Genomic DNA, 25692 nt, shown 5'->3' with positions numbered 1-25692 from the left:
CTAGTTATTTTGTGCAATACCACTTTTTTTTTTTTAAGCAAAGGTTTTTTCCATTTGATTATTTTTAAGAGAAAGGTGTAGGGCCCTATTACGAAACTGCTCTCAAACCTCTTAAACCGGTTTATCCAGAAATTTGCTTCAGGCTTGTCGTTTAAAAAAAAAATGACATTTTTCAATTTTTCAATTTTGCTCATCCACTTCTTTTGCTCTGTGTATATGCATTATTATTCGATGTTTTGTTACGGTTTGGCATTTAAACGGTTTAAAATGAAATAAAAAGTGGAAAGGCATTCAGATGATTCCAAAAGATACACTGCAGGCTACACAAACACTGGTTTCACCCATGGTCCACACTTTAATAATATCTAGCTATATCTAACATTATCAGCGCTATGAATGCAACAGAACCTGCAGTTTGTGGAGATAATAATAATAATAATAATAATAATAATAATAATAATAATAATAATAATAATTTAGGCTAGGTAGTTGTTGCACGCAAGAACTTGCATAATGGATAAAACTGTGTTGAGAACTGTAAGAAAACGCATTTGAGAGTAAAACATTTTATGACATTTTTAACTTTCATAGATGAAGAGGTGCCGGGGCTATGCCTCGTCAAGCCCAGAGGTGCCGGGGCTGAACCCCGACAAGCCCAGTCACAAATGAACCACTGCCAGTAAGTGTGGGCGTGCGTGTGTTTTCCTCAAGCTCTATCATAAGACAGGTACAACACCTGTACAGGTACGCGTGTTATTCAGTAACCTGCGTTTCGTGCTCTCGGGTAAGTGCACTTGTTTTTGTCTGACTTGAGGACTCATTGTTTCCAATGTATCTTTTCTTTATTTAGACATTTTACTGGACAGGCTTTCAATTGAGCACCATACATTTTAAAGACGAGTCTGTGCTGTCAATTATAGTTATAAGGTGTGTCTACAGCTATATGTTGCATTTCTGAGTTAGTTAGTGCAAGTGCGCTGGAGGGGAATACCTTTACAACTCGTTTTACAATAATCTGAGTCTAGCCAATTATTAAAGTGGTCAGGTAGGCCTAATGAGTCACAAACCTCAGGAAGGCTGTACCGTTTGTCCCACCCTCTCAGTAAGAGATCTGGGAAAGATAACTCCACTTAAAACAGCAGACAACGCAATTAAAGAAAATGTTAAGACATTGGCATTTCTTTGTTAAATTATCCTGGGGTTCATTTTATAAAGTGTGTATGTGCAGAAGGAGTTAATGTTTAAGATATTTTATTGCTGCAATTAAATGTGAAAGTAAGGAAATTGATAAATATTTGACCTTTAACCCCTCCTGGATTTCTTTTTGTATTAGGCCGCTCTCTAGAAGAAATAGACAATAGCTGAAGTTTAGTGTTACTGGAGGCTTGGCTAAATTGAGAGCACCAAATTACCAAATGTGACCTGGATCAGATTGCAACCCAGACTGCCACAGGAGAAGGCCACTACTACTACTACTACTACTAATAATAATAATAATAATAATAATCATCTGCAATACAATCTGTTATAGATCCACTGGGGAGAGCAAAATCAACCCAACAATTAATAGGTACTACTTGCCCTTTAAGAGCACAGCAGCTCCAGGTAAGTATGTTTACAATGAGGGAGGGGATAAAAAACCGGTTGCCACAGCCCTGCCTGTTTTCAGCAGGTGTTACTATATGACAGGTTGTAAGGAGTATGTGGAGGACTGTGGCAGGAAAGCTGGCTTTCCCTTCTCTTTCCTACTCTGCAGCACAGGGTAAAGACTCGGGAGAATCTCTTTGGAAGGAGTGCCTGCCTGATAGTCCCTCCTAAAGGACAGTTAAGAGCTGCGTGCCCTGCCTGAAGCGATGCTTGAGATGAAGACTTTGAAACCATTTCAGTCATTGTTTCTGGTAGTGTGAGTAGCTACAGCTACCCAATATATCTGGAGGTGAACCCTATGAGTCCGACACAGCAAGACACAGCGGTAATATGTTTCATTTCAGATTTCACTCGCTTCAGAAAGCACGCGCGGGTGGGGTGGGGAGGCTTGCTGCAGTAGCGTGGTCATGCACAACTCTGAAGCTCTGCAGGTTTTCAATAGAACACCCAGTAATAACAGTAATAAGTGTTTGTGCTAATTCTCTGTACTTTGTTCATGCCATTTTTACAGCTGTTGTTCATGAGTCATATAATAAAATGATGAAAACATACTCTTTATACTTTTTGTAGTTCTTATAAACCTTAAAGCACTCTGGTGCCTGCAGGTGTGAATGGCAGCTTCCCCACACATCTCTGTGAGCAGAACTCAGACCGGGCCCTTTCTCAAACAAACTCTCCCAGTATGCAAATGTAATAATAATAATAAAAAAAAAACTAGCATACGACAACTGGCTTTTAGGTAGAAGCAGTTACATTAGCGTCAAATTTGTTTTCTATTAAATATTTGTTCTTGCAAACAGAACAAACAAAAAAAAAACTGTTCAGTGATATTGGCAGACATTCAGAGAGGGTAAAACGCTTGAGATAGTATACAAGTGTCTTGAGATATATATATTTTTTAACAATAAAAAGTAAAGATAGTGATGATTTCACACGCATTTTCTGGCATCTTGTTAAACCTGCTCCAACTGGTTGTTTTGGTAAATCTGTTGAAAACTTCCTTCTCAGCACACAAGACATCAATTGCAGGCTGCAGGAGTGTCGTTTCTAAGCAGCCAGTACATAACGATGCATGATCATCGTCATCGTTATCATTATCATCTTTCCAATCAGTAACAAGCATGTTTCTTAAACGAGTGCAGAAACAACAAAACAGCTTCAATACTCAACATCCTTCTTTGTTTCCTTTTTTTTTGTGATGTCAGGTTAGCCTATTTCTATTCGCTAGTCTTTGGCCACCAGCGCACCAGAGAAACTGGCTGAAAGAGAATCAACTCTGATCTGTACTGGTTAATGATATAAGAAAACAAACAAGGGCAGACCTTTTTGTACCAGCAGTTTGACGTTCCACACAGCTTTGGCTCTTTGCATTGCAGCACTGCAAACACCTTTCTATTGTGTGGCTTGATCGAGAATGGGGCTCAAAATGAGGAACGTGAAGCATCAGAAACACAGACTGCAAACTGCTCAAAAGATCCCGTAGATCCTGTTAAAGACGTGTTGGGGGGTGGGGTGTATAGCATTGCTGAAAAGATCCCGTAGATCCTGTTAAAGACGTGTTGGGGGGTGGGGTGTATAGCATTGCTGAAAAGATCCCGTAGATCCTGTTAAAGACGTGTTGGTGGGTGGGGTGTATAGCATTGCTGAAAAGATCCCGTAGATCCTGTTAAAGACGTGTTGGTGGGTGGGGTGTATAGCATTGCTGAAAAGATCCCGTAGATCCTGTTAAAGACGTGTTGGGGGGTGGGGTGTATAGCATTGCTGAAAAGATCCCGTAGATCCTGTTAAAGACGTGTTGGTGGGTGGGGTGTATAGCATTGCTGAAAAGATCCCGTAGATCCTGTTAAAGACGTGTTGGTGGGTGGGGTGTATAGCACTGCTGAAAAGATCCCGTAGATCCTGTTAAAGACGTGTTGGGGGTGGGGTGTATAGCATTGCTGAAAAGATCCTGTAGATCGTTACAGACGTGGTGGGGGTGGGGTGTATAGCATTGATCCGCCACCACTGAAATTATTCATTTATGCTAACTAGCACCTATCACAGTGCAATTCAGTTATTCAGTTTCTTTCATTATTTGAATGGCAGTGCTAAGGTCAATTGAATGGACCCCAAGATATCCATAATGAAGCATTGATTTTGTTCATTGCGTAACCCGAGAATCCCATGAGAATGACATGAATCACACAATTGTTGTTGATGATGATGGTATTATACATTTACAGAAACTAAACTGGTTACCGCCGATTGATTTGTATTTCTGCATTAAACCTGATGAATGCATGAAGAACAGTCAGAACTGTGTTAAGGTGAAATGGGACAGCGCCTTGGTTTTCAAAGCTCCCTGTCTGGGTGTTTGCCAGGCAATCAGGATATACCGTACAACAGCAGCAGTTAAATGCCTTGTATCTACTACACACGACCGGGAGAGAGGAAGCCACGCCCCACAGCATGCTGATGCTATTTGAAATCAGTACACTGAAACTTTTAACTGGGGGGGGGGGGGGGGGGGGGCTGATGATTAGTTTAATAGTTGAAAAGAACAAAAAATAAAAATACATCCCACTATGTTTTTCACTGTATTTGCACGAGGATGCTTCGTTAGTCACTTCTTCTAGGGACTGGGCCAGAACAAATTCTCTTATAGTGCGGTCAGTCCCAATTCACTTTGATCACTGATCTGCGTCTGAACCAACTGGGTCAACATCAATGTGCTTTCAAATCAATCCCAGCTGCAGATGGAAACAGAGCATTAGTAACAGTATCTAAGAATACAATGAAATGAAATTTGTTCCAAGCCCAGTTTGATGCTGTGATCTTCTCTGAACATGGTTCTCACAGGGATAGCAGCGACTCATTTATCCTTCATAGCAGTTCATGGTCTTTATATACGTTTCAGGTCACGTTGAAGATGTACCTGCACTGTTAGTCACTGCTCACAACTAAACACAATCCTGGCTGTCTTTTATATTCACCAGCCACTGACGATCAAGGACATAAATAAACTAGAGCCGAGTTACTCCTGTCACCCCGCCGTCGATAGCATTTCAGTTGTGCTTTTCATCACTAAATCTGATGAGCAAGCTGTAGAGCAGTACCGGAAATAAATGATAAGACATGTTCAGAGCTGATGCACAACCATGGAGCAAACAGTGGGGCTGTGGAGGGAACAAACGCAAAGCAGAACGAATATCTGATCCTGACAGCAATACATTAGAATGGTTATCAACTTTATTACAAAGCACTGATCAGTTTACACAGAGGGTATAAAACATAATGAGAAAACTAAGAATTATTTATTGAGAATTACTTCATAACCAAGGAGAGACAGACTGTACATTCATGTGTATATAACACAAGTGTAAAGCTGGCCTACACAACCAAGGAGAGACATTCATGTGCATATCTATATAGTAGAATACATTAATGAGCACAGGCACACACTGTGCATACAGTAATAATCACCACCTTCATTAGCAAAGCCTTTTACTCCAAATTGTTTTTAGCACCATGTTTTTTTTTTCTGAAAGAACACAACACTTTTTTTTATGACAAATTAATAAGTGTACACTGCTTACAACTTCCAAGACCATAAATCAAATGTCTGAGCCACTCATGTCTGGTTTGGCAAATTAACAAGGCTATTTGGAGAACTTTTCCCCTTTGTGAATACAATTTTGCTAACGACTATTTGGAGTAGAAGAGTTTTAAGAATGTAGCCCTTTAAGTGGCCTGGACGATGCTCCACTGAGGAGTTCCACAGCTCAACACTAGATGGCGCAATTTGCTTAAAAAGAAATAAAAGCAGTTGCATTGTCACACTGTATTTCCAGCACATTCCATCACCATTGCAAATTATCCAACATGCATTACTTCTTACACATTATTTGCCACTGCTATTGTAAAGGTTAGTTTAGCATTAACATTTCCGATGTATTTGCGTAACTGTACACAGTTTGGCTGCTTTGTGCTGATTTATAAAGAAACACTGATTGTACACTTAAGAGGTCATTTAAATGCAGTTTGTCCTTAACCCACATTGTTTGAGATTGTGGACCCCACATTCACTGACCCCTATTGTTTATACCTAATCTGAACATACTGTCGAAAGAGGAAATACACTTCTAAAGGAAACGATCACACGCTGAGGGGATGATTGCATATTGACTGACACCATGCAAAATCAACACCAACAATTACAGAAACGGCAATGTTAAGACTTTACAAATAAAATACTTTTACATAAAACAAACCAAATGTACTAAAAAATAAAACATCAGGTAAAGAAATATCTAAAATAAATATTTGACAATTGTGCACAAGTTGTTAGTAACAACAGGGATGGAAAGACTCCCATTGCATAGTGGTTTGATCCGTTCCTGGTTTTACTATGAGTTTAACAAGACACACCTGAGCTTCTTACCTATACACTGTGGCTAATCAAGTTCATATTAAAACCTGAAACAAAGAAAAAAATTATGCAATAGGAGTCTTATTTCCATCCCTAAAGAATAATGATTTAAAATATAGAAACAAGCTGATATACAGTATCCTGTAATCTTATATGCAAGACACAAGATCACAGAGGACGGCGATTACATTGGAGGGCGCTTAGTTTACAATCCAGTACTTGGGTTTCTTTCATATTGTGTGCAACTAAGATGCTACTGTTTGTAGCTACAAGTAGGAGATCCAATTATCAAGCAAAGAATTTACAATGAGTAACATTATAGTAAAGGACATTTACAACACAACAGTGAACCTGTAAGCAAGACGTGTGTCTTTTTGTATAGGACAATGTGAGACCAGCGAAATGATGGCAGTACGTAAATGGGTAAGATTAACTGCAACCCTTTCTGAGCTGTACATCATGTATGAATTCCTTTAATCTATAAGAAGCAATCCCTGACAACGGCTTTTGTTTGTGAATAAAATCTGTTTGCAACTGAAAAGCATGAAGGTAACCAGCGACGTCAAAGGATATTATTACTCGGAGTGGGAGTAAAAAAGAGATGCATTAGTTACAAGTCATTGTAAATCTGAAGCATTCAGTTCAGGTTTTCTCTTAATTCCCAATGTTCTGCCTCACACCTCATTTGTTCAGTGCTGGGTTTTGTAGTCAGCTGGTCCATGCTTATTCATTGAAGACTGGTGAAGGGTGCTCCAGTCAGACTGTGTCTCTGCTATGAAACAAAACCATTCGCAGCTGAGAACAGGTGTTGGCGTTGGACGCTACGAGAACTTGAAATGCATGGATATGTCCTCACACTGAAGCAGGCTTTGTGATTGGAAATCAAGCCAGGTCAGGCAATGTGAGAAGTAGAACTGGAATACCGAGCCCTGGCTGGGCTGTTCAGAAGTGCAAACCGCAATGGCTGTGTGAATGTTCAGTCTGCTCACCAGCAGCCATGCCCATCGTGATCCAGCGGATTTCACTGCGGATATATTGGCTTTCACATGCTGAATGGTTCATTACCCATCGCCCACGCTTCTGAATAACCCTGCATTAACTCCATGTACCAAACAGTTTTGCCCTACAAAACAACACACAGAAATGTAACTGTATAAAAAGACCACAGTGCATGCATGCTTTTTCACACAACAAGAACGTTTGACAGGCATCAGACTGTTCAGATATGCAGTTTGCTTCTATTTTGTTTGACATTTTCACATCCTCGTTATATATATATATATATATATATATATATATACACATATAAATAAATGTATGCCTGCTCCCTCAGTTGTCTCTTAGCCTAATTTTCTCCCCAGTGTTCCCAAAACTAGACAGCAATGGAATGTCAGCAGCGATCTTTAAAAAAAACAAAAAAAAAAACACTAGGTGTTCAGGAAACCACATCGGGTTTATTCTTCCACAGCTTACAAAGGAGAGTGAGCACGGAACCGAGATCACTGCCTGGAATAGGAACCTGCAACACAAATTACAATCGTCTTGTCATGCCTGCAGTTTGCATTTTTGTATTTTTTTTTAATATATCGGTGTCCAAATATTTGTAAAACTGGGGTCAACTTAAACAAGCATAGAAATTCATTTATAAAATAAGCTATTCATGTTTACTCATATTCATTTTAAATAGTCGCTGTTTTTTTATTGCTGGGTTTCAGATTATAATAACTATAATAATCCACAGGTTCTTATTGCTTCGCTGACTAAAGACGTGCAATTAAAACAGGAACAGCAGCAAAATTACAATATATACAGGTTTCAGGTTAAGTATATATCATTTAAAAGTTTGCAGTTGTGAATAATCAGGAATCTGCTGCAAATTCCCTAGTTACATGCTCAGAAACTGCACAACATTTATTTTGATCACAAAGAAGGCTTACTCATCATTCTATTTTATACAGTACATGAATCTCCTCCACATATCTAGAACCGCATTGTAAAAAACATCCAATCTAAAGCGTGGGACAATACTGAGCACTGAATTCACCATCTCTGCACAAACCCACACCTGTACTTTATTTTATCTCATTGTCCTGAGTTGCGACTGCCCAATGTGCACAGGCACACACAGAGCACACTCTCTGCTTACCTTTATATGCTGCGTCAGACCTGGAGGCGGGTCGAGGCGAGCAGGGGGAGCCTGTGTTTCCGTAGCTGGCATCAATGTTTTCATAGTCACCCATGGGTCGAGGCGGCCTATAGTAAAACAATATATTTGATACTGCTGTCTGAATTTTAATTTTGGATCAGATACAGACCTGGGACTCCTTGGGACTAAACTGACTGGAAGCCTTTCTATTCTGCTTATAAAACAGGTGGCCAGGTTTAACTGGCAATCGGTTAACCAATTTAGCCTGGCCACATTCCCACACGGCTTGGCTAGCCTGTCTGTTGGAGGACAGCTCAACAGAACCGTCTGCCTCTAAAAGTGAACGTGTCGAGGCCCGTGAAGGGCTGCCCCACCTGGTCGGCTTGTCGTTCCTTGGTCTCTGGAGCTCGTAGCCTTCCCGGGATCGCGGCCGCACCGCCTCTCCTGCCTCCGGCTGAAACACAGCAGCAGAGTGACAAGTTGACCGAGGGACTCCCGGTACACCACCACGAGAAGTACGATGTGAGCGACACGGCAACACCCTTCTTTTGCAGGACCCTTTTAGTAGAATTGCTGTGTGTAATACACAGGGTGTGCAGTCCACCTGGGTTATAGGGCTCTATATAGTACATTATGGTATTTTTGCTAGGCCAGTATACAAGAGAAGACGCTATAGGAGAGAGGACACCCAAGCCTGCTCAGTCATTCACGTTACACAGGGTGAGGAACCCTGGGTAATACTGTTGATTTAATGGCCAAGTTGAACTGGTCAAGTCTAATCCACCTCCAAGTTCAAGATAACTTTCAGCTACGTTAGCGACGCTTTGTAAGGCTTACTGTTTCACTGCCACTGCCAGCTGTACTGTATGGAAACACATGATGAGCAGACCTGCATTCACATTTAGCTTATAAGGGACAGGAATCTGCTGATCTCACATCCCCCACCCCCAGCGCACACACCCTCTGTTTCCTCTCCAGCTGTGTGAGGGGGGCTATATCGGATGTTAGAGAATCTGCTGACACAGATGCCCTCATTCACAAACACGTTTGCCTGGGAGACATTCCAAGATAAATAAACTTACAACAAAGATAAAAAGTGATTCTCACAGGGATGAAGACGTTCTTGGAAAATGTTTCTACTTGGTCACGTGGTTCATGGGACAGGGAATACCAGGAGATTCAATTTGAGACATTACAGAGGCTGAGCATTCATCACGATTCTGGCTTCCATATATGGACTTCGAAAAATGTCCTCCGACAAGTCCCTAAAGTGCTGATCAAGAAATCTGACCTTCCATTCCGGCTCCTGTCGTCTCATTTCCATAGACCTTATGTGGACTCTCTTCTCCTTCTCCATCAGTAGTCGGGCAATTTCCTAGGGAAGAAGAAAGAAGAAAAAAAAAGTGGACAGGAAATTAAACATTTCTTTTTAATATAAAATGTGAAAATCAACGTGTGAGTAAATTGTGATAAAAATAGCACATTGTGGGCTTTAAACGTTTAACAGAAATACTGGACTGCTTAGAGTATACAAGGGCCCCTTACCTCATCCTGTGCCATCTGGGCTGCCCTCTTGTCTAAGTTGCTAACCTGAAAAATAAAGATTTATTTTCCTGACAACTGTCTACACATGCACTCCCCATCAACAATCCATTATGAGCTTAGAGGGGAAGAATGCTGAACGACAGGCCCGGCCCTTGACCTGGTGCAGAAAGACGGACCAGTGTAAAACTGAACTAGATTCTTTCAAACACACGAAATGTTCTCTTTGAACTGCTGCCCTAAACCTAATTAAGAACCATTTGAAATCTTAAGCTCAGTATTAAAATTCTCTCAGCTGGCACGTCACTGAAAAGCCAGGCCCATCTTTCTACATCTGTGCCGAAAAAACAATCAGTATTCCTTCATAGTGGGTTTGTATGGGGGGGACAGGGGGACAGAGAACCCCTGACGGGTAAACACCTGCCCGTGCCAAGCCCCCTCACCTTTAGCTCCTCCTCCTGCAGCCTCATGGCTACCTCCAGGTCTGTCAGCTCGCTGCCTCGGAGGTCGAGCTGAGTGACTCCCTGAATCACCTCCTGCACCCCGTACTCCCCCCGGGGTTTCCTCCCTGAAAAACAAAAGCTACAATGAAATCCACTCCCTGGCAGCACTTTCACAGATCGCCTTTGTTCCATGGTACAGTATAATAGTTTTCATGTCTACTGTTCTCTGTATACAGCAGCCCTCGCCTCCATGTTGACATGCACACCAAAACTTTCTTTCCTGGGCAGCGCAAGAGAGTTCTAGCTACAGCATACAGTGCCATTCTGCTTTATAGAAACAGTGAGACAGCAGAACAAAGAGTTTAATGTAACTGGTATTATCAATACCAGCGGAGTAGCTTCAAATGTTTTAAAGTTAGGAAGCCTTATTAGAAAACAGGGAACAAAACAAGGTACTAAAACTAATTAGGGACCTAACCTGGGTTCTTTCTTGTAACCCACTTGATCTCTCCTGGATTCTTCATGTGGAACAGTTAAACTCTGGCTTCCAAGAAACAAAAAGCCTGAATTACTTCTCCTTCCTTTCGGGCATGGTGTAAGTCCAACAGAAACCAAGCATATTCTTACATCAGAATGCCCCTCACTATCTCTCACTCACTCAATCACTCCTGCCTTTACCTCTCTGGTCTCTGTGGTGGGGATGGTTCTCTGGCCAGTCCTCACTGGAATGCGAGCGTGTTCCGTGCCTCTCCTGAGCTCGACACGAGGGTTCTGTCCTGGCGTCCCTCGTGTGGTGTCTGGAGCTCGGATCATGGAACACCTCATCGCACCCAGAGGGCAGCCTTTGCCTGTCCTCCCTCCCCTCCCTTCCACTGTGCTCCTCCCCAGACCAGTGTCGGCTCAGGCCAGCCGAGGCCCCGTAACTCTCACTAGTCCGCTGTTCCCGGCTCACGTCCCCGCTACGGTGTGGTGCGCTTTCCCTGCTGTGATCTCCTCTCTGTTCCTTGCTGTGATCACGTCTGATCTCCCTGCCACGTTCTTGTCTGTGTTCCCTGCTGTGGTTCTTGCTGTGGTTGGGTGGCGGAGGTCTACTAGGCTTCTCCTTCCTCCTCGTGTCTCGCTCCCTCTCGGGCTCCTGCAGTTCGTGTCTGTGGTGGGGAGCCCTGGTAGGTTCGGAGCCGTGCATGTAGAAGGTGGACTGGGACGCTCTGGATTCCGCCTGGGGGTCGGGGTCTCTTTCCCGGCTCCGGGGCCTGTGTCTGTGTAGCCTCTCTGACTCTTGTGGCCCACGCTCCTGATGTCTGTTTTGGGCGTGGTCTGAGCAGCCCAAGGAAGGAAACCATGCAACAATGGGGAGGGAGGGACGGGAGCGTGTTAGTTAAAAGAAAAGATTAGTTCCAAATGGAGCAAAACTTGAGACGACATGCAGTACACTAATGGTTCAAACAATAATGACACAATGAACAAAACAGACACACGCTGGTAAACATTATAACTTAGAACAAAGAAAGGACAAGGACATTTGAAATAGTGACAAAGCCTTCATGAAAACGATGGTGTTAGTGAGGTTTAATACTAAGATGCAATCTTCCCCATACCCTGCCCTGCCCGTGGACCTGTTCCCTTTAGAAATCCCTCAAAGAGTACCCCTTCAGTCTCTGTTCCTCTGAGGCCCTGGGCTTCTCTAAAGCACTGCCAGTAAAAAAAGGTACATTAGAAACTGAAATCAAGACACCAGAACCCAATCTGACTGAAACAACTTCCAATCACTGCTGGAGGGGAAAGGCTTTTTATGGCACTGCCAAATCACCCAGCTGCTAGAACACAATATTTAATTTTTTCTGGATTTTTTTATTTTAGGTAGGCCTTGTTGGTCTGTATTTTGGGTCGTCTGTGAATCACTGACTGCCCTGATTTGTGCTGCAGAGCAGGACGTCATTGCTGAACACAGACTCACAGCTGCTTGTGTCATCTATTGCGTATCCTTCTCTACCTCAGGAGGAGCCTGGCCTATTGTGTCAGGCCTTCGTTTCCTAGGAGACGCAGGCCGACTGCCACGGAATGTGCGCCCACTGCAAGTCCAGAGATTACCAGCAAACCACAGAGCCTCTGTGTCAAACACAACCAGGAAACCAGGGCCAGCCTTCCCACATCCTGCAGAGCTGCTTTGTACAAGCATGTGTCTCCCAGTGAGAGTGCGGTTCTGTATTAGTCTGAACAGTATGCGTCTGTACTGGTATCTGTGTTTTAACACGTGTATGCGAGTGCGTGTATAGCTAAAGATTTTCAGTCCTATACATTTCGGGTGAGGAAAAGGCCTGGGGTAAAAAGAGCACCCTTTTTTAACCTGCTTAAAATAGGAATAAAATGCCTTGGCTTTTAAACCGTGGGAGATGGAACCAAACACACAGTGAAGTGGCACCTGGGTCCTGTCCCCACCTGCACATTTAGGATATTAACCAAACTGGCACTTAAACTGAAAACTTCCTGTTTAAACACAGTGCTGCACAGCCAGTCACACATCAATAGGAGCCTTTAATTACCCATGTGGATCTGAGGAACTTCCCTTTGCTTTTATCTGTTTCTTTGCTTGCCCTCAGCCTCCTCTCACTTCCTGAGAGATTCAGAGCATTGCATTTGAAAAATCAGTTTTGCATGAACCAGAGAAGACGTTTCCTAAAAGAAAAGGCACTGATCAGCTCGTACCAGTGTGGAAAACACTTCTCAGCTAACTGGTTACAGGCGAGATCAGTGTGTGTTTGGGTTACACCTTTAATTGCAGACCTCAGGTTTAGGGTTCTGTAAATCAGTATGCTGGTGCAAAATAGATTTATCTTAGACTTTGAAACGTGAAGCTGATAACACTGTGCGCTGTGTAAAAAGTCTATTTAGGTTGGGATAGTAGTAATACCAAGTAGAAATTAATGAACTATCCCGTGGGTCAGCTGGTTTGATATAACCAATTAACCACAATGAAATAACCGGCAACTGAGTTCATGATATAAACAGCTAAGAAATAGTTAGCAAATTTGCATCAATCAGTAAGTAGCATCAATCAATAAGCATGTACGACGGACAATGAACTGGTCTGTTATAAAATGAAACGCTACACATATTAAACGGTGAAACAGGTACAAACAAAACACACACAACACGACACGCGTAATGCATGGCAGGGAACAGCAAACAGGGAGAGCAGAAATGACAGAGCAGGCCATCCAATTACAAAGAACATCCTTTTGAATCACGTTGGAGCAAAATCCCAGGGGTCTGCAGAGTGGAGAGACAGACTGGAGAACCAGAGGAGGAGGAGGAGACGGCCAGGAGGACAGACCCCACCCCAAACAAGCATTTCCACAGCAGCGAAACAGGAGAGGCCCACCACCAAACACAAAGAGGAGCCGTACTGTACCGTTGACACGCTGCTGCTTCAGTACCGCTTGGCAGCGCGAAGCACGGTCAGCAGAGGGGTTGAGCTGGGCGCGCTGGCCAGCATCGCCTCGCCAGATGGAGAGTAGAACAGATCAGATGGCCTTGGTTGACGGGTGGGGGGGGGTGTGTGTTTATGTGTGTGTAAAAAGCATGTTTGGACGGTTCCAGCTCACTTACAGAAAGATCATCGTGCAGGATCAGATGCTAAAACACATGGGGCCTGTACTGCGCCTGACGGACCATGTGAAACACCAGCACTCTAACTGTCAGGCTGGCCCCTCCCAGCCAAGTGGTCCCCTGGTATCACTCAGAATCAGTCTGTTTGTTTGGTCTACTTAGAACAAGCTCCCGGCACTGTGTCTGCCCATTGCAAATAGCAACCCGTGGGGGGTAGTGTGTCCACCCTAGCATTAAGGAATTACTGTAGCATTCCACAGTAATAAAAAACTCACATGCAAAATCAATTAAGAATTAGGAGGTTTGCCATATACTTCAGTCCAGGTTATATGCCACAGGTACTGGGGTGGTAAATTGATATTATAAGGATGGAAATAATACTCCTACTGCATAGCAGTTTCAGCTATTCCAGGTTCTGATACAAGCTTGATCACCCCAGTGTATACATAAGAAGCTCAGGTGTGTGATTCAATTCCTAATAAAACCAGGAATGGATCAAGGTGCTATGCAATGGGGGTCTTACTTCCTTCCCTGTATTACACATGTATTAAACTATCCTTCAACAATCAACCACTAAAACTTCGAGCAGCTTTGTTCTTCATTAACCAGTACAATCCTCCATTCATCACCACGTCTGGAATGCCTGGCTGCGGAGACAACGTTGCAATACGTCTGGAATGCACCGTTATCATGAAGTGCAGACGTGGGGAATCCCATTTGAAACTATTTACTCAGCTACATGCAAGGCCAAGGTAATGCACTCCTGCATCCTGAATGTATTGGTCCACTGCCTTACCATTCCACTGCTCAATTCATCAATACAACAGATGTATGTTCAACACATTGCGGTGTACTGCAAGGACAGAGGTGTCTCTCAGTGCAGTTTATTAAAAGAAGTGCCAGGGAGAAGGAACCCCACAACTTAAGAGCAAGAGTACCTCTGTTGTCTTCATAGTAGCCGTCTTCATAAGGCACATCCTGCAGCTGCTTCTTCCTCTTCCTCTCCTCCTTCAGCTCCTTCTCGTGAAGTCTGCGAGCGATGGCCTGGGGAAACAATTACACTTGAACTCTTTCTACTTAGAAGGAGGCAGCCGCATCACTGCATCAGTGTAGCAGCCTGAGGAGGGGTGTGAACCGACTGACTTGCTAATCATGCGTCTTTACCTCTGTCACCAAGGATCAAACCTCTCTGTACCGACCGTTAATAGAGCTTATATGTATTACCTGGTCTGACCTGCAGGGGTCAGCATGGTTCCCCTAACACAGCACAGCCAGGTGAGATCTCAGGGCTGCTCTTCTCACATACATCTCTGACACCTGGAGATCCTGACACAGTGTCCAAGCGCAGAAACAAACTGTCAAATTGGCCTTTTAAGTTATTTCCTGACAAAGCAATAAGGGCATGCCTACATCTGCATATTATTATTGTTATTACTACTACAATGACTATGGTTCAAGTGGCTTCACACGTGTGCTCCTATCAGGTCTAATCAGGTACAGCCTCACCTCGTCCTTCTCCTCCTGCTTTCGTTTATCCAGGGCCTGCTTCACAAGCTGCTCCTGAATCTCCTGTGCGATCTCGTTATCGCTGTGCACTCTGGAACGACAAGAGCAAGAGATTTAGCGCACCGCCCGGACACAGCCGCGAGTGCAGAGAGCGGACAACCCAGAAGCTTTCACGTTTCCAGGGAAAAAAAGGTGTTGCCAAAACTGAGCAGAATCCGGGACTGTCTTTCCGTTTGTTAGGACTGGAGACCGAGCCAATCACAGCCCTGGCAATAGCACTGCCAGCTTTCCAAGCAAGAGGGTGGTTCAGTCTCGATGCTTCTCCAATTGTCGACATGGATTGGTTGCAGTCTCTTAAAAGAAGCTAGCTCTGGTGCTGGTTTTGAGATATAGGGTCCACTACACAAAGGTATTCCAATAATGCTGTTGTTGTTTTGATGGATTAAATAATATTTTGTATGCATGAAACTGTTCTGGATGGTTTGATATAAAATGGACAGTTCCATGAATTTCAAACTTATTATTATTATTTGTTTATTTAGCAGACGCCTTTATCCAAGGCGACTTACAGAAACTAGGGTGTGTGAACTATGCATCAGCTGCAGAGTCACTTACAACTACGTCTCACCCGAAAGACGGAGCACAAGGAGGTGAAGTGACTTACTCAGGGTCACAGTCAGTGGCTGAGGTGGGATTTGAACCGGGGACCTCCTGGTTACAAGCCCTTTTCTTTAACCACTGGACCACACAGCCTCCAACTTATGACGCCTGCATCAAGCCACAGCTTGACAGAAGTGTGTGCCAATTAGGCTTTCCACTATGCAATGTAAATACAGCTTTATAATCATACTTTCCACAAATACAACTCTAAATATTACCTGTCTGTGTTTGAAATGCTAACTGTAGCTTGGGAGACAGTCATAACATCCAGGTGTGGGAGGCATTTTTTTTTATAAGAACAGGGAAATCCCCTTCTCCCACTGCTGAGCTGGAAATCAGCCTGGCTTTTTAAATGTTGAGCTACAGCTCCGACTCCCAGTGGATTTGCTCCTAGTTAAACAAGCTATAAAAACACTAATAAATAATTAAGCTACATAAATAGAATATCCCTTGGAAGGCTGAGGCCAGACTGCTGTGTTTTGTTAGAAAACATTTTCCATTTGCAGAACTTCTAAAACAGTAAGAGAAGTGATTTCAGAGACTGGGTTCACAAACTAATGAGCATACAGCCTTATTGTGGCTGGTGTTCAGTGGCTAGATGGCTTTGTATAGGGTTTCCTTTTGAGTTTATTAAACACTATGGCAAAGAGAGAGAGAGAGAGAGAGAGAGAGAGAGAGAGAGAGAGAGATATTCAATGCCTCGTGATTTACCCCCTATTAAGTCTGAGAAACGGCTTCAATGACATTAGTAAAGTGTGAACCCACATGTCTCGTTGACGTCTCTGGTTGCGCATCCTTGCCCTCTTGTCCTCTTCATCCTGCATTCTCTTCGCCACCTGAAGGTCATACTGCACCAGCCGGCTCTTCTGGATGTTTGATGCCAGGTGATTCTCAACTGGAGGAGGACACACAAACACAGAGGATTCATTGAGAATTATTGTAGGTAATAATTTTAAAACTTCCATTTCGCAGTTTGAGACAGATTCATTGTCACACACAAATTAAACAACACTAAGAATGGCTCGAACTGCAATGCAATAAGTAATAAATGACCCTGTATATTACAGAATGGTCGTTCTAGAAGTACATTTTACTAACATGTCTCAAAAGGCCAATTAAGCAGTGGTGGAAACAAGACTCCCATTGCATTGCAGTTTGATTCACTCCTGGTTTTACTACTACTTTAATAAGACAAATCTGAGGTTGTTACCTATACACCGTGTCTAATCAGGCTCATTTTAAAACCTGGAATGGGTGAAACTGCTCTGCAACAGGAGTCTTATATCCCTCCCTGTTAAGAATCACAACTCTCTAATTGAATGGAGTTACCAGGAAGCTCAATGGGATACATCATTTAAAAAAAAAATCTTCAATAAACTGATAAATAATCGAATTGGTGGATTATCAAGTGGTCAGATTGTTAAGGAGCCCTGTTGAAAGGCCTCTCTATATTACTACAGCACTTTATATCTGCAGGTCATTTTCATGCATGTTGCTGCTAAAGCACTCAAATCATCTGCCCTGTCAAACTTAAATCCCTGCTGGACTCTCAGACACAGCACATCAAACGAGGCAGTGACTGACTGTTACCGACGCAATCACAATTTATTGACCCCTGATAAAAAAAGAAAATGAAATTCAATCCAAGGCCAAGCCAATACCCATGTTCCTCCAGTGGTCAATAAATCCTGATATTGAATGAAACAAGGCGGTACCTGCGTCAGTCCAAAGACAGATGGGGTACAGTATTTATCATCTCTAGCATTGGGCTGCCGTCCACTTTGGGTGTAAAAACAGTTTATCTTTTTATTTATTTACAATGCTTTCCTGTGTTTTATCTTCCATTACTCTGCACTTTTACCAAGGTAACGTCACAAGTCACAACAACATTCTATATTAAATGATACACATTGTAGCGACTGGATTCAATATAGAATCGTGGTTACCCCACAAGCTCCAGTCTGACCACAGTCTCGGGCAACATGACTATCCTAGCCTCAACAGCAAACACATACTTGTAAACGCATTGGCAGTTCTAGAGCTGGACCACAATCCCATTTTCAGTGGTTGATTATCGTCTAGTAATTATCACGATAAACATGATTATCTTAGACCAGAATGAAATACAATCGAGATTTTTAGAGCAAGGAGAAGCTGACTGTCACAATACAGAAAAGGCTGTTTCAAATTCTTTCTTTTTTTAAAAGGTGACGTTTGAGATTCAAACTTTTCTGAAAACAGTGCAAGCTTCAGTCGATTAACAACAGTAAAGAACAGTTATATAACTATTTCTTTTCATTCTAGGCTACACTTCCTTCTTTCCTGCAGCTGTGGGCTGTCATGTTCGGCACAAACCTGCTCTATAAATGTCACAATAAAAAGGATGGAGGCTAGTGGGCGGTGAAGCGATTAGGGAGAGAAGCACCAGATTATCATTTTACCAATTCATTTTTCACCGGGTTCAATAACCTTTTGCCCACTCCTCCTTTGCTAAGGTTTAGATTCAACAGGCATTCAGTATGCAGCTGAGAATAACAAGAGAGGTAACAGGTCTATATGTGATACTGAAGGTTATTTAGGTGATCATTCTGCTCATTTTTATATTAAAAAAAAAAAAAAAAAATTAACTAATGCAAGTATTCCAATCCTCTATTTGCTACTTTATTATGGGGAGTGTCTGCAAAGTATAACTCTGAGGCTAAAGCAGCTGGAGAGACATGCTCGGGCAAGTATAATCTTGCAGGTGCAGCCTGTGAGTCAGAGTGGTGCTCTCTGCCCCAAAGTAATATCCAGTTTGTTCTTTCATTTTCACAGTGTGGATAGGAGCACAATAAAAATGCATGTGGCTGAGAAGCCAATGCACTTACTCTCCTGTTCCTGCAGGTTGTGGGCGAGAGTATGATCCTCCAGCACAGCGAAGTCCCGGCACACTGCAGACAGGAGAGAGAGAGAGAGAGAGATCAGCATTCAGAAATACACCATTCATCACAGAGCAAACGTGAAGGATATCGAGTTGGCATAAAAGGGTTACAAAAAAAAAAAAAAAAAGGTAAAAAAGAAACATGAAATTAAAATGCATCTGGGACCATGGTGACAGAGCTGAGCCACTTTTAAATAGCCCAGTGTTGGTTGTGGGCATGTGGGAGGGAGATTATAACCAAGAAGTGAAATGCTGAGCTAGAAATAGTGTGCCTCTACAACTGCCGTGTTTTGCATTCACATGCATCAAAAACTCTGCCTTTACCTCTATATATATATATATATATATATATATATATATATATATACACATACATACACACACACACACACACACACACACTTGACTTGACTTGAGTGCCTATGACTGAAGCATATGCACTTAATCACCTAATTAGTGAGACAGTTGATTGGACACTGGATAGGGAGTGATTTAAGCTGTTGAATTGCAAGCTTGAATAAAAGAAATAAAGAAAATCACAGAAAAAAAAACAATGCCATGTAAGAGCAGCGCCTTCGTGCAATCGGCATGTTGGAGGCTGGACTAGGGCAGTGTACTGTGGCTCGCCGTCTTGGGTGCTCACAGCCAGCAATTTCAAACCTGGCGAGACGGTATAACCAGACACACTCTGTCAATGACAGGCCACGAACTGGGAGACCAAGAGTCACACCACCTGCCCAAGATCTACAGATCATTTTGCAGCATCTTCGTGATGTCAATTGTTATTATTATTATTATTTGTTTATTTAGCAGACGCCTTTATCCAAGGCGACTTACAGAGACTAGGGTGTGTGAGCTATGCATCAGCTGCAGAATCACTTACAATTACATTTCACCCGAAAGACGGAGCACAAGGAGGTTAAGTGACTTGCTCAGGGTCACACAATGAGTCAGTGGGATTTGATCCGGGGACCTCCTGGTTACAAGCCCTTTTCTTTAACCACTGGACCACACTGCCTCCTATAGCTAGTTAATTAGAACAATAAAAAATCAATAAAAAGTCAATAAAAGAGTTTGTCATTTTTCGATCACATCTAGTGAAGTTTATCCAAATATAAGTGACAAGTTTCTTTTGATGCTCAAATATAAGTGATACGTTTCTTTTGATGCTCAGTATATATATATATATATATATATATATAGTCATGTCACAATTAGCAAAGTGTTGTAACATGGCAAGCAGTAAGGATGATGCCTTCCAACTAAAGACACATTCCTAGTGTTTTGCCTACCATTTAATGGGTGCACAGAACCCCCTTCCCCAGAGACTACATGTGCACATTTTTCGCACTTTCCTCGCTTCAATTTTAACTACCAAAGACCCCTCCCAACTCTGCTAACTGCTGCTGAAGGATATTTTTCCTAGTCCAGCATTACAACTCAATTTGTAAAAGACAGGGCACACATGCTAGCCCTAAAAGACAAGGCCAGGATTTGACAGATCACACATGAATTAAAGAACAGAAGCCTACTGTAAGAAGGGTATAAAAAGGATTAACCCTGTGTCAAAATGCATCCAGGTTGTGCAGCATAATTTCCAATTTCCGCAAGTGTACTGACATTACATTCCACTAGCTTTTGTACAATTACACACGTACAGTTACTTCGAATACCCTCGTTTTGATTTGACCGGGAAAAACCATCTTGCAAAACTACCAGATCAGTAACTCTGTATGGAAAATACCCCTGTGCGACAGCACTGCAGCATTGGTGTTAAAAACGGTCTGGCACCTTTCAAGATCTTATCAAAGCACTTTGCAGATAATCACTAAAGTACAGCCTGCACTAATGGGGGAAGCAGTAATTACATTTACACTCCCTGTTCTCTTTCTGTTTTTTGCTGGGGACCTATTAGGCTAATGAGCTGACCAGCGATACTGCAGTCTTGCGCAGGTCACTAGGGCAAGTCAATCATAGGATTAATCACAGCAAAAGCAGGAATGGAAAGAAAATCATCACTGCACAGCTATTCGAGTCATTAAATGCTTCAGCAAGTTCATTAAACAATCCACAGCCAGGAGGAATAGCTTAGGGTGTGCAGATTAACCTGGGATGTATCAAACGGGGCACCTATCTACTTCCACTCCTGCTCGAACACAAAAATCATTCTTCTTCTTCCCAGAAAATATCAGACATGTTCTACATTTCTGCTTACGAGCAAGATAAGCCATCATTTGCCTTTTCAAGTTTCTTTGATGCTATGAACGTGTGTGTGTGGGAGGGGGTGGTGGGGTGAGTGTGTCTGTCAGTGTACATGTACCTGCTCAGTTTCTTGTACAATATACAGGGGTTCAAGATCATGCTGACAGTACTATGGAAACAACAGGACAGCGCATTTCTACCAATGCTACTTATTTAGGGTTTACACACTAATGCTATTCAACAGTGGCTTCCTGAATTTCAAAGACTCAACTCTGAATACAAAAATGTGGCCCAGATTTAGAGATCCTGAGACGGTTAATTAAGATGAAATCTTGTCAGCTGGAGGTAGTTGTGACGATTCTGGGAAGGGTTACAGTTCTTACCACAGAAGAGCTGACGAAGCACACGTTTAAACACAAAACAACAACATGACATCTTGTAATAACACACAAGAGAGTGGGCTTTACTCAGAAGCATGCAAATCCATTTCCTCCGCGATTCTCAGAATCAAGACCAGACTGTGGCCTTATCAGAACAGTGTTGCTGCTCAGTCAATCGGAATCATCGCTAATAGTTGTTTCAGTTAGAAACCACAGTTACCTGTGCTGGGCAGTTCAAAAAGCAATACTAGTTTATTTAATGAAATGTAGGATTTTGATTAATAAGGCCCATGATGGCGCTATAATGCAATCACTATAAAAGGTAAAGTATGTCTGGATCTGGAACAGTAAAAAACAAACGCAGTTTGAAATTCTCCCAGTGAAAGGGGTTATGATGCACACTGTTTTCACCAGCTCACACTGGTAGGAGTCACAGCCAAGGCTTAGACAGCTGCTGCACACATGCACGTTCCCAACACTGCCCAACCCAGAAAACAGGCAGCTCTTTGTTTTTGCCTAACCTTGGAAGTACTGTATCCAAGTAAAAAGTGTCCAGAATTAAAACTCTTAACAAAATGATCATGGTTTGAAAAAAGTTATGCGCTGCACGGTATGTGATGTCAACAGTCAATACACCACTGATTGTAAATCATGTTTATTTCAAATGTTTAATACAGTCCATTGTAATCCTTGACATTGTTCCAGCCAGGCGATCACTTATTGAACACTAGGGTTCAATTAAACAATGAAAGTCCTGGCTGGTACAAGGGTCTGGACTCAATTGAACACTTCAGGACCTGTTCAGAGCAAGAACATTGAAAGAGCCCCAAGTGAGCACCACTGGGGAAATAAACCACAATATCACTTCATTTCTCTGCTTTGTGCTCCTTTGGGTAGAGTCCGTGTCAGCTAACTTACCTCCGCAATTCAGCAACCCGTCCGCAGAGATACAGTAGAAATAACTGAAGGTTAACAGCCACACATTTCACTGTAACACTAACGCAATGTCTGCCTCCAAGCCCAAGCAGCCAAGATATAAAACCCTGGAACACCAAGTGGGGTTATGGAGAAAAAAAAAGGGAAGCCACAATTAGACCATCCATAATCCATCATACTGCTGCAGCACTGGGGCAGAGAGAGAGGAGGGTTAAAGCAATACAGCAGCTTTTAAAGCAGTCAGTAGGGCTGGCAGAATATTATTCTGTAACTAAGTGTTGTAGCAGCATGGATTAAGCAGGGTGTCACTCTTCACTGTGTTAATATTTGCATTGAACATGGATTTTGCTCAGTGAAGCTGTATTGTGCGTGCCCTGCCTGCCAAGGCAGACAAAGACATCATTTAGGAGTCAAACGGCCGTTAATATCAGAGATGTGCTTTCATGTTGAAAAAGCATTCATAGTATTTTTGTTATCAACCCTTTCATGCATGGAGACCTCATATGGGGACGGATAAATAAAAAAAACTCTTCTCATCTTTGCATGGGGACATATGGAAGACGCAAATGCTTGATAGCCTCATATGAGGTTAGGAGATAGTGAGCCACCTTTATTGCATGATGACCTCAAAGCCCCCCCCCCCCCCATATAAAGCAATGGAAAAAAATGTCAATGAAATATATTTATCATGCTTTCAAAAATACTTTAAAAAAATTCAGTAATTTTACACTAAGCAGGCTTAAAATCTTTAGTGTTTTTCAGCAAAAAAAGCAATGTGCTGGAATTGCTATGCGACAGGAGTCTTGCTATGCGACAGGAGTCTTGCTATGCGACAGGAGTCTTGCTATGCGACAGGAGTCTTGCTATGCGACAGGAGTCTTGTTTCCATCCCTGCTCTGCCCAATCGGTCCTTTAAAGAGAATTATTTGAGTTTTGTTGCATGCTGGGTGTGGGTCTCCAGGAGTCACTGTATTGTCATTCACAAGTGAGTTTCTTTCCCCATCTACGTGGCTTTTGTGAGAAATGCCATTGAAAGAGAGGAGCATTGTGAGATTCTGTACAGACTTCATTATAATGCTAATCAAAGCACCAACCCTGCTCTGACATGTGTTGCACAATTTGCAGATGAGTGGCAGCTGCGTTGTGGCACATATGCTCTGGGTAGGCTATTTATATCAATGAAAAAACAAACACCTAACAATTCGAGAGGGGGAAGGAGCAGGGACAGGGGGGGGGGGAGCCGACGACTACAATAGATTTCTTAATGGAAGATATTTCAGGGGTGATAGATAGATAGATAGATAGATAATGTGGATCCCACTGCTTGAACTACTTCTGTGTGAGCCTTGATGAACAGAGTGCGAGAGGCAGAGAATGAATAATTGATCACGCTTTCACTTTTTCAGCCCAGTGATTTTCACCTTTTCATAAACTCGTGCGAGGCAAAATAGAACTTGTGCGCAACAAGTAATTATTACACGCGTTTATGACATAATAAATGTACATACAAAATAAATAAAAAAATTAAAAAAACTCAAATGTGAGCGAGCTGAGGAGAAATAATCTCTGACTGAGGCTGGTGACCAGTCTGTGTATATAGTTAGCAGTTAAAACCATGCTTTATCAAGATCTACGTTGCCGCATTAAAACCGGAGCTAACATGGACGTTACTTGAGAACGCAGTGGCGTACATATAACACACACAGGTAACTGGTGCTGTCATTCATCTGTAATACTTAACATACACGTATTAATAAACAGCCTGTGTACGTTTCTTGTGGTATAGTAAGGGACACGACCTTGGCAATTACAGACTAGATCATAGATCACTGCCAGCAATGAATGCAAATCAATCAATAAAAAACGCACAAAGCACAACGCACTACAAACATGCTTACTCAAACAAGGCTCGTTTATAATTCCTTATCGTATCAGAACACGTTCCACAAACAAAACGCATTAAAAGTGAGATTCTTTGGTGCTATTTGTAAGGTGATTTCAGAGCGTATCCCTGGAGCGTACAGACATTGAGTTTATATATAGTAATACAAAAAATACAACATTACTGAACATTGAAATATACTAGAAATATACTACAACGATTTTGGTAAACGAATCGAGAAGCTGTGTGGTGATAACACCTTCTGTTAATTAGGTGTGAGCATAAGTGTTTCGATCTGGATTTAAAACAAACGATTATTGGACCAAAACAAACTCACCTTCTTTGACGCCAGGTAGTTTTTTCTGATCAATACTTAGATCAGCCATGTTGCTGTGATTCTAATGGAAGCCGTTTTTCTCCTGTTTTCAGATTCGATCGGCGGGTATTGAATCTATATGACTGGGCTGTAAATTTCAGGTTGATGTTTTTGAGCGCAGATTAGTCTCAACGTCCCAAACGCTAGGCTGACAGGCGGATCTCTCCCTCTCGACATGCAACAAACACAATGAGGAAATCGCAGCTCTGAACTACGGAGAGCAAAGCGGGTCAGCAAACCGCACACACACCGGTCACTGGCCCTAAATGTACACCACATCCCTTTGATACTTTGAATTAAGAACTGCTTTTTTCAATTTTTTTTATTTCGTTTACAAAGTTAGATTCAGTATTTCTCCAAATGAGATGAGATGCACAATTAGAAACGCTTCTGTTGTATGTTTTTCAAACTGTGCCTGTTTTGTAAACTGGCATCACATACTGTACTTATGTTCTTATTTCATTTAGTTTGTTTTATGAGAAAAATGAAATAGAAAAGTTACATTTCCTAATACCCTTCAATTATATATTTTTTCAAAAACTGCGCAAACTGTCAGAACATTGAAATGCTACATTGAATGTGCGCTGTAAATGCAAACTGAAACTCGAGTCAATCTGGAGCAAAAACCTGGACTGGATTGATCCTTTGGTACCAGGTATGACCGGTCACAGACTTGCACCTGCCATTGGGCGTAGCATGCTCTTTCTTCTTTGCTGTAACATTGCTATCTTAATAACACAGTTCCCTTTGCTTGCCGGTGTCTTTGTAACGCCACTTTGTTTTCCCTTTTAGGAACGGTGTTGTAAATCTGGTCCACACTCTACTAAGAAACATGAGGGATTGTTCAAATTTGCTTAAACCACTTGAAAATAAAACAAGAGACCACTAAACATTAAACAACGTGCTACTGTTTGGGTGTCATATGGGTTTGATTTTCTCTTCTAACCCAGACTGGTTTGCACTCTGCTTTTTGCTGCCCACGGGAGGTCAGTCCAATTGAACCACAAGGCAGCAGTCCCAGAATTCTGCCATGCG

At 42.3% G+C, this 25692-nt stretch overlaps 1 protein-coding gene across 2 annotated transcripts; it reads right to left on the bottom strand.

Moving 5' to 3' along the window:
* Nucleotides 1-4861: 4861 nt before the first annotated feature.
* LOC117423414 (coiled-coil domain-containing protein 50-like) lies at nucleotides 4862-24993 on the bottom strand. Of its 2 annotated transcripts, XM_058990420.1 has the most exons (12): nucleotides 24619-24993; nucleotides 18829-18891; nucleotides 16727-16856; nucleotides 15302-15392; nucleotides 14734-14839; nucleotides 10865-11503; nucleotides 10187-10311; nucleotides 9747-9791; nucleotides 9493-9576; nucleotides 8576-8655; nucleotides 8202-8308; nucleotides 4862-7574 (listed from the first exon to the last, which is right to left on the bottom strand). In XM_058990420.1, the coding sequence occupies exons 1-12, from the start codon at nucleotides 24665-24667 to the stop codon at nucleotides 7555-7557; spliced, it is 1539 nt and encodes a 512-aa protein (XP_058846403.1). In that variant the 5' UTR covers nucleotides 24668-24993; the 3' UTR covers nucleotides 4862-7554. The 2 variants fall into 2 exon arrangements, with proteins under 2 accessions (XP_058846403.1, XP_058846405.1); XM_058990422.1 differs by lacking the exon at nucleotides 10865-11503 and having other exon boundaries at nucleotides 24619-24981.
* Nucleotides 24994-25692: the final 699 nt, after the last annotated feature.

This window comes from Acipenser ruthenus, chromosome 17 (genome assembly GCF_902713425.1).
Source record: "Acipenser ruthenus chromosome 17, fAciRut3.2 maternal haplotype, whole genome shotgun sequence".
Taxonomy (NCBI): domain Eukaryota; kingdom Metazoa; phylum Chordata; class Actinopteri; order Acipenseriformes; family Acipenseridae; genus Acipenser; species Acipenser ruthenus.
Note: the sequence above shows the minus strand (reverse complement) of the source record. Positions and strands in the feature narration are given on the sequence as shown.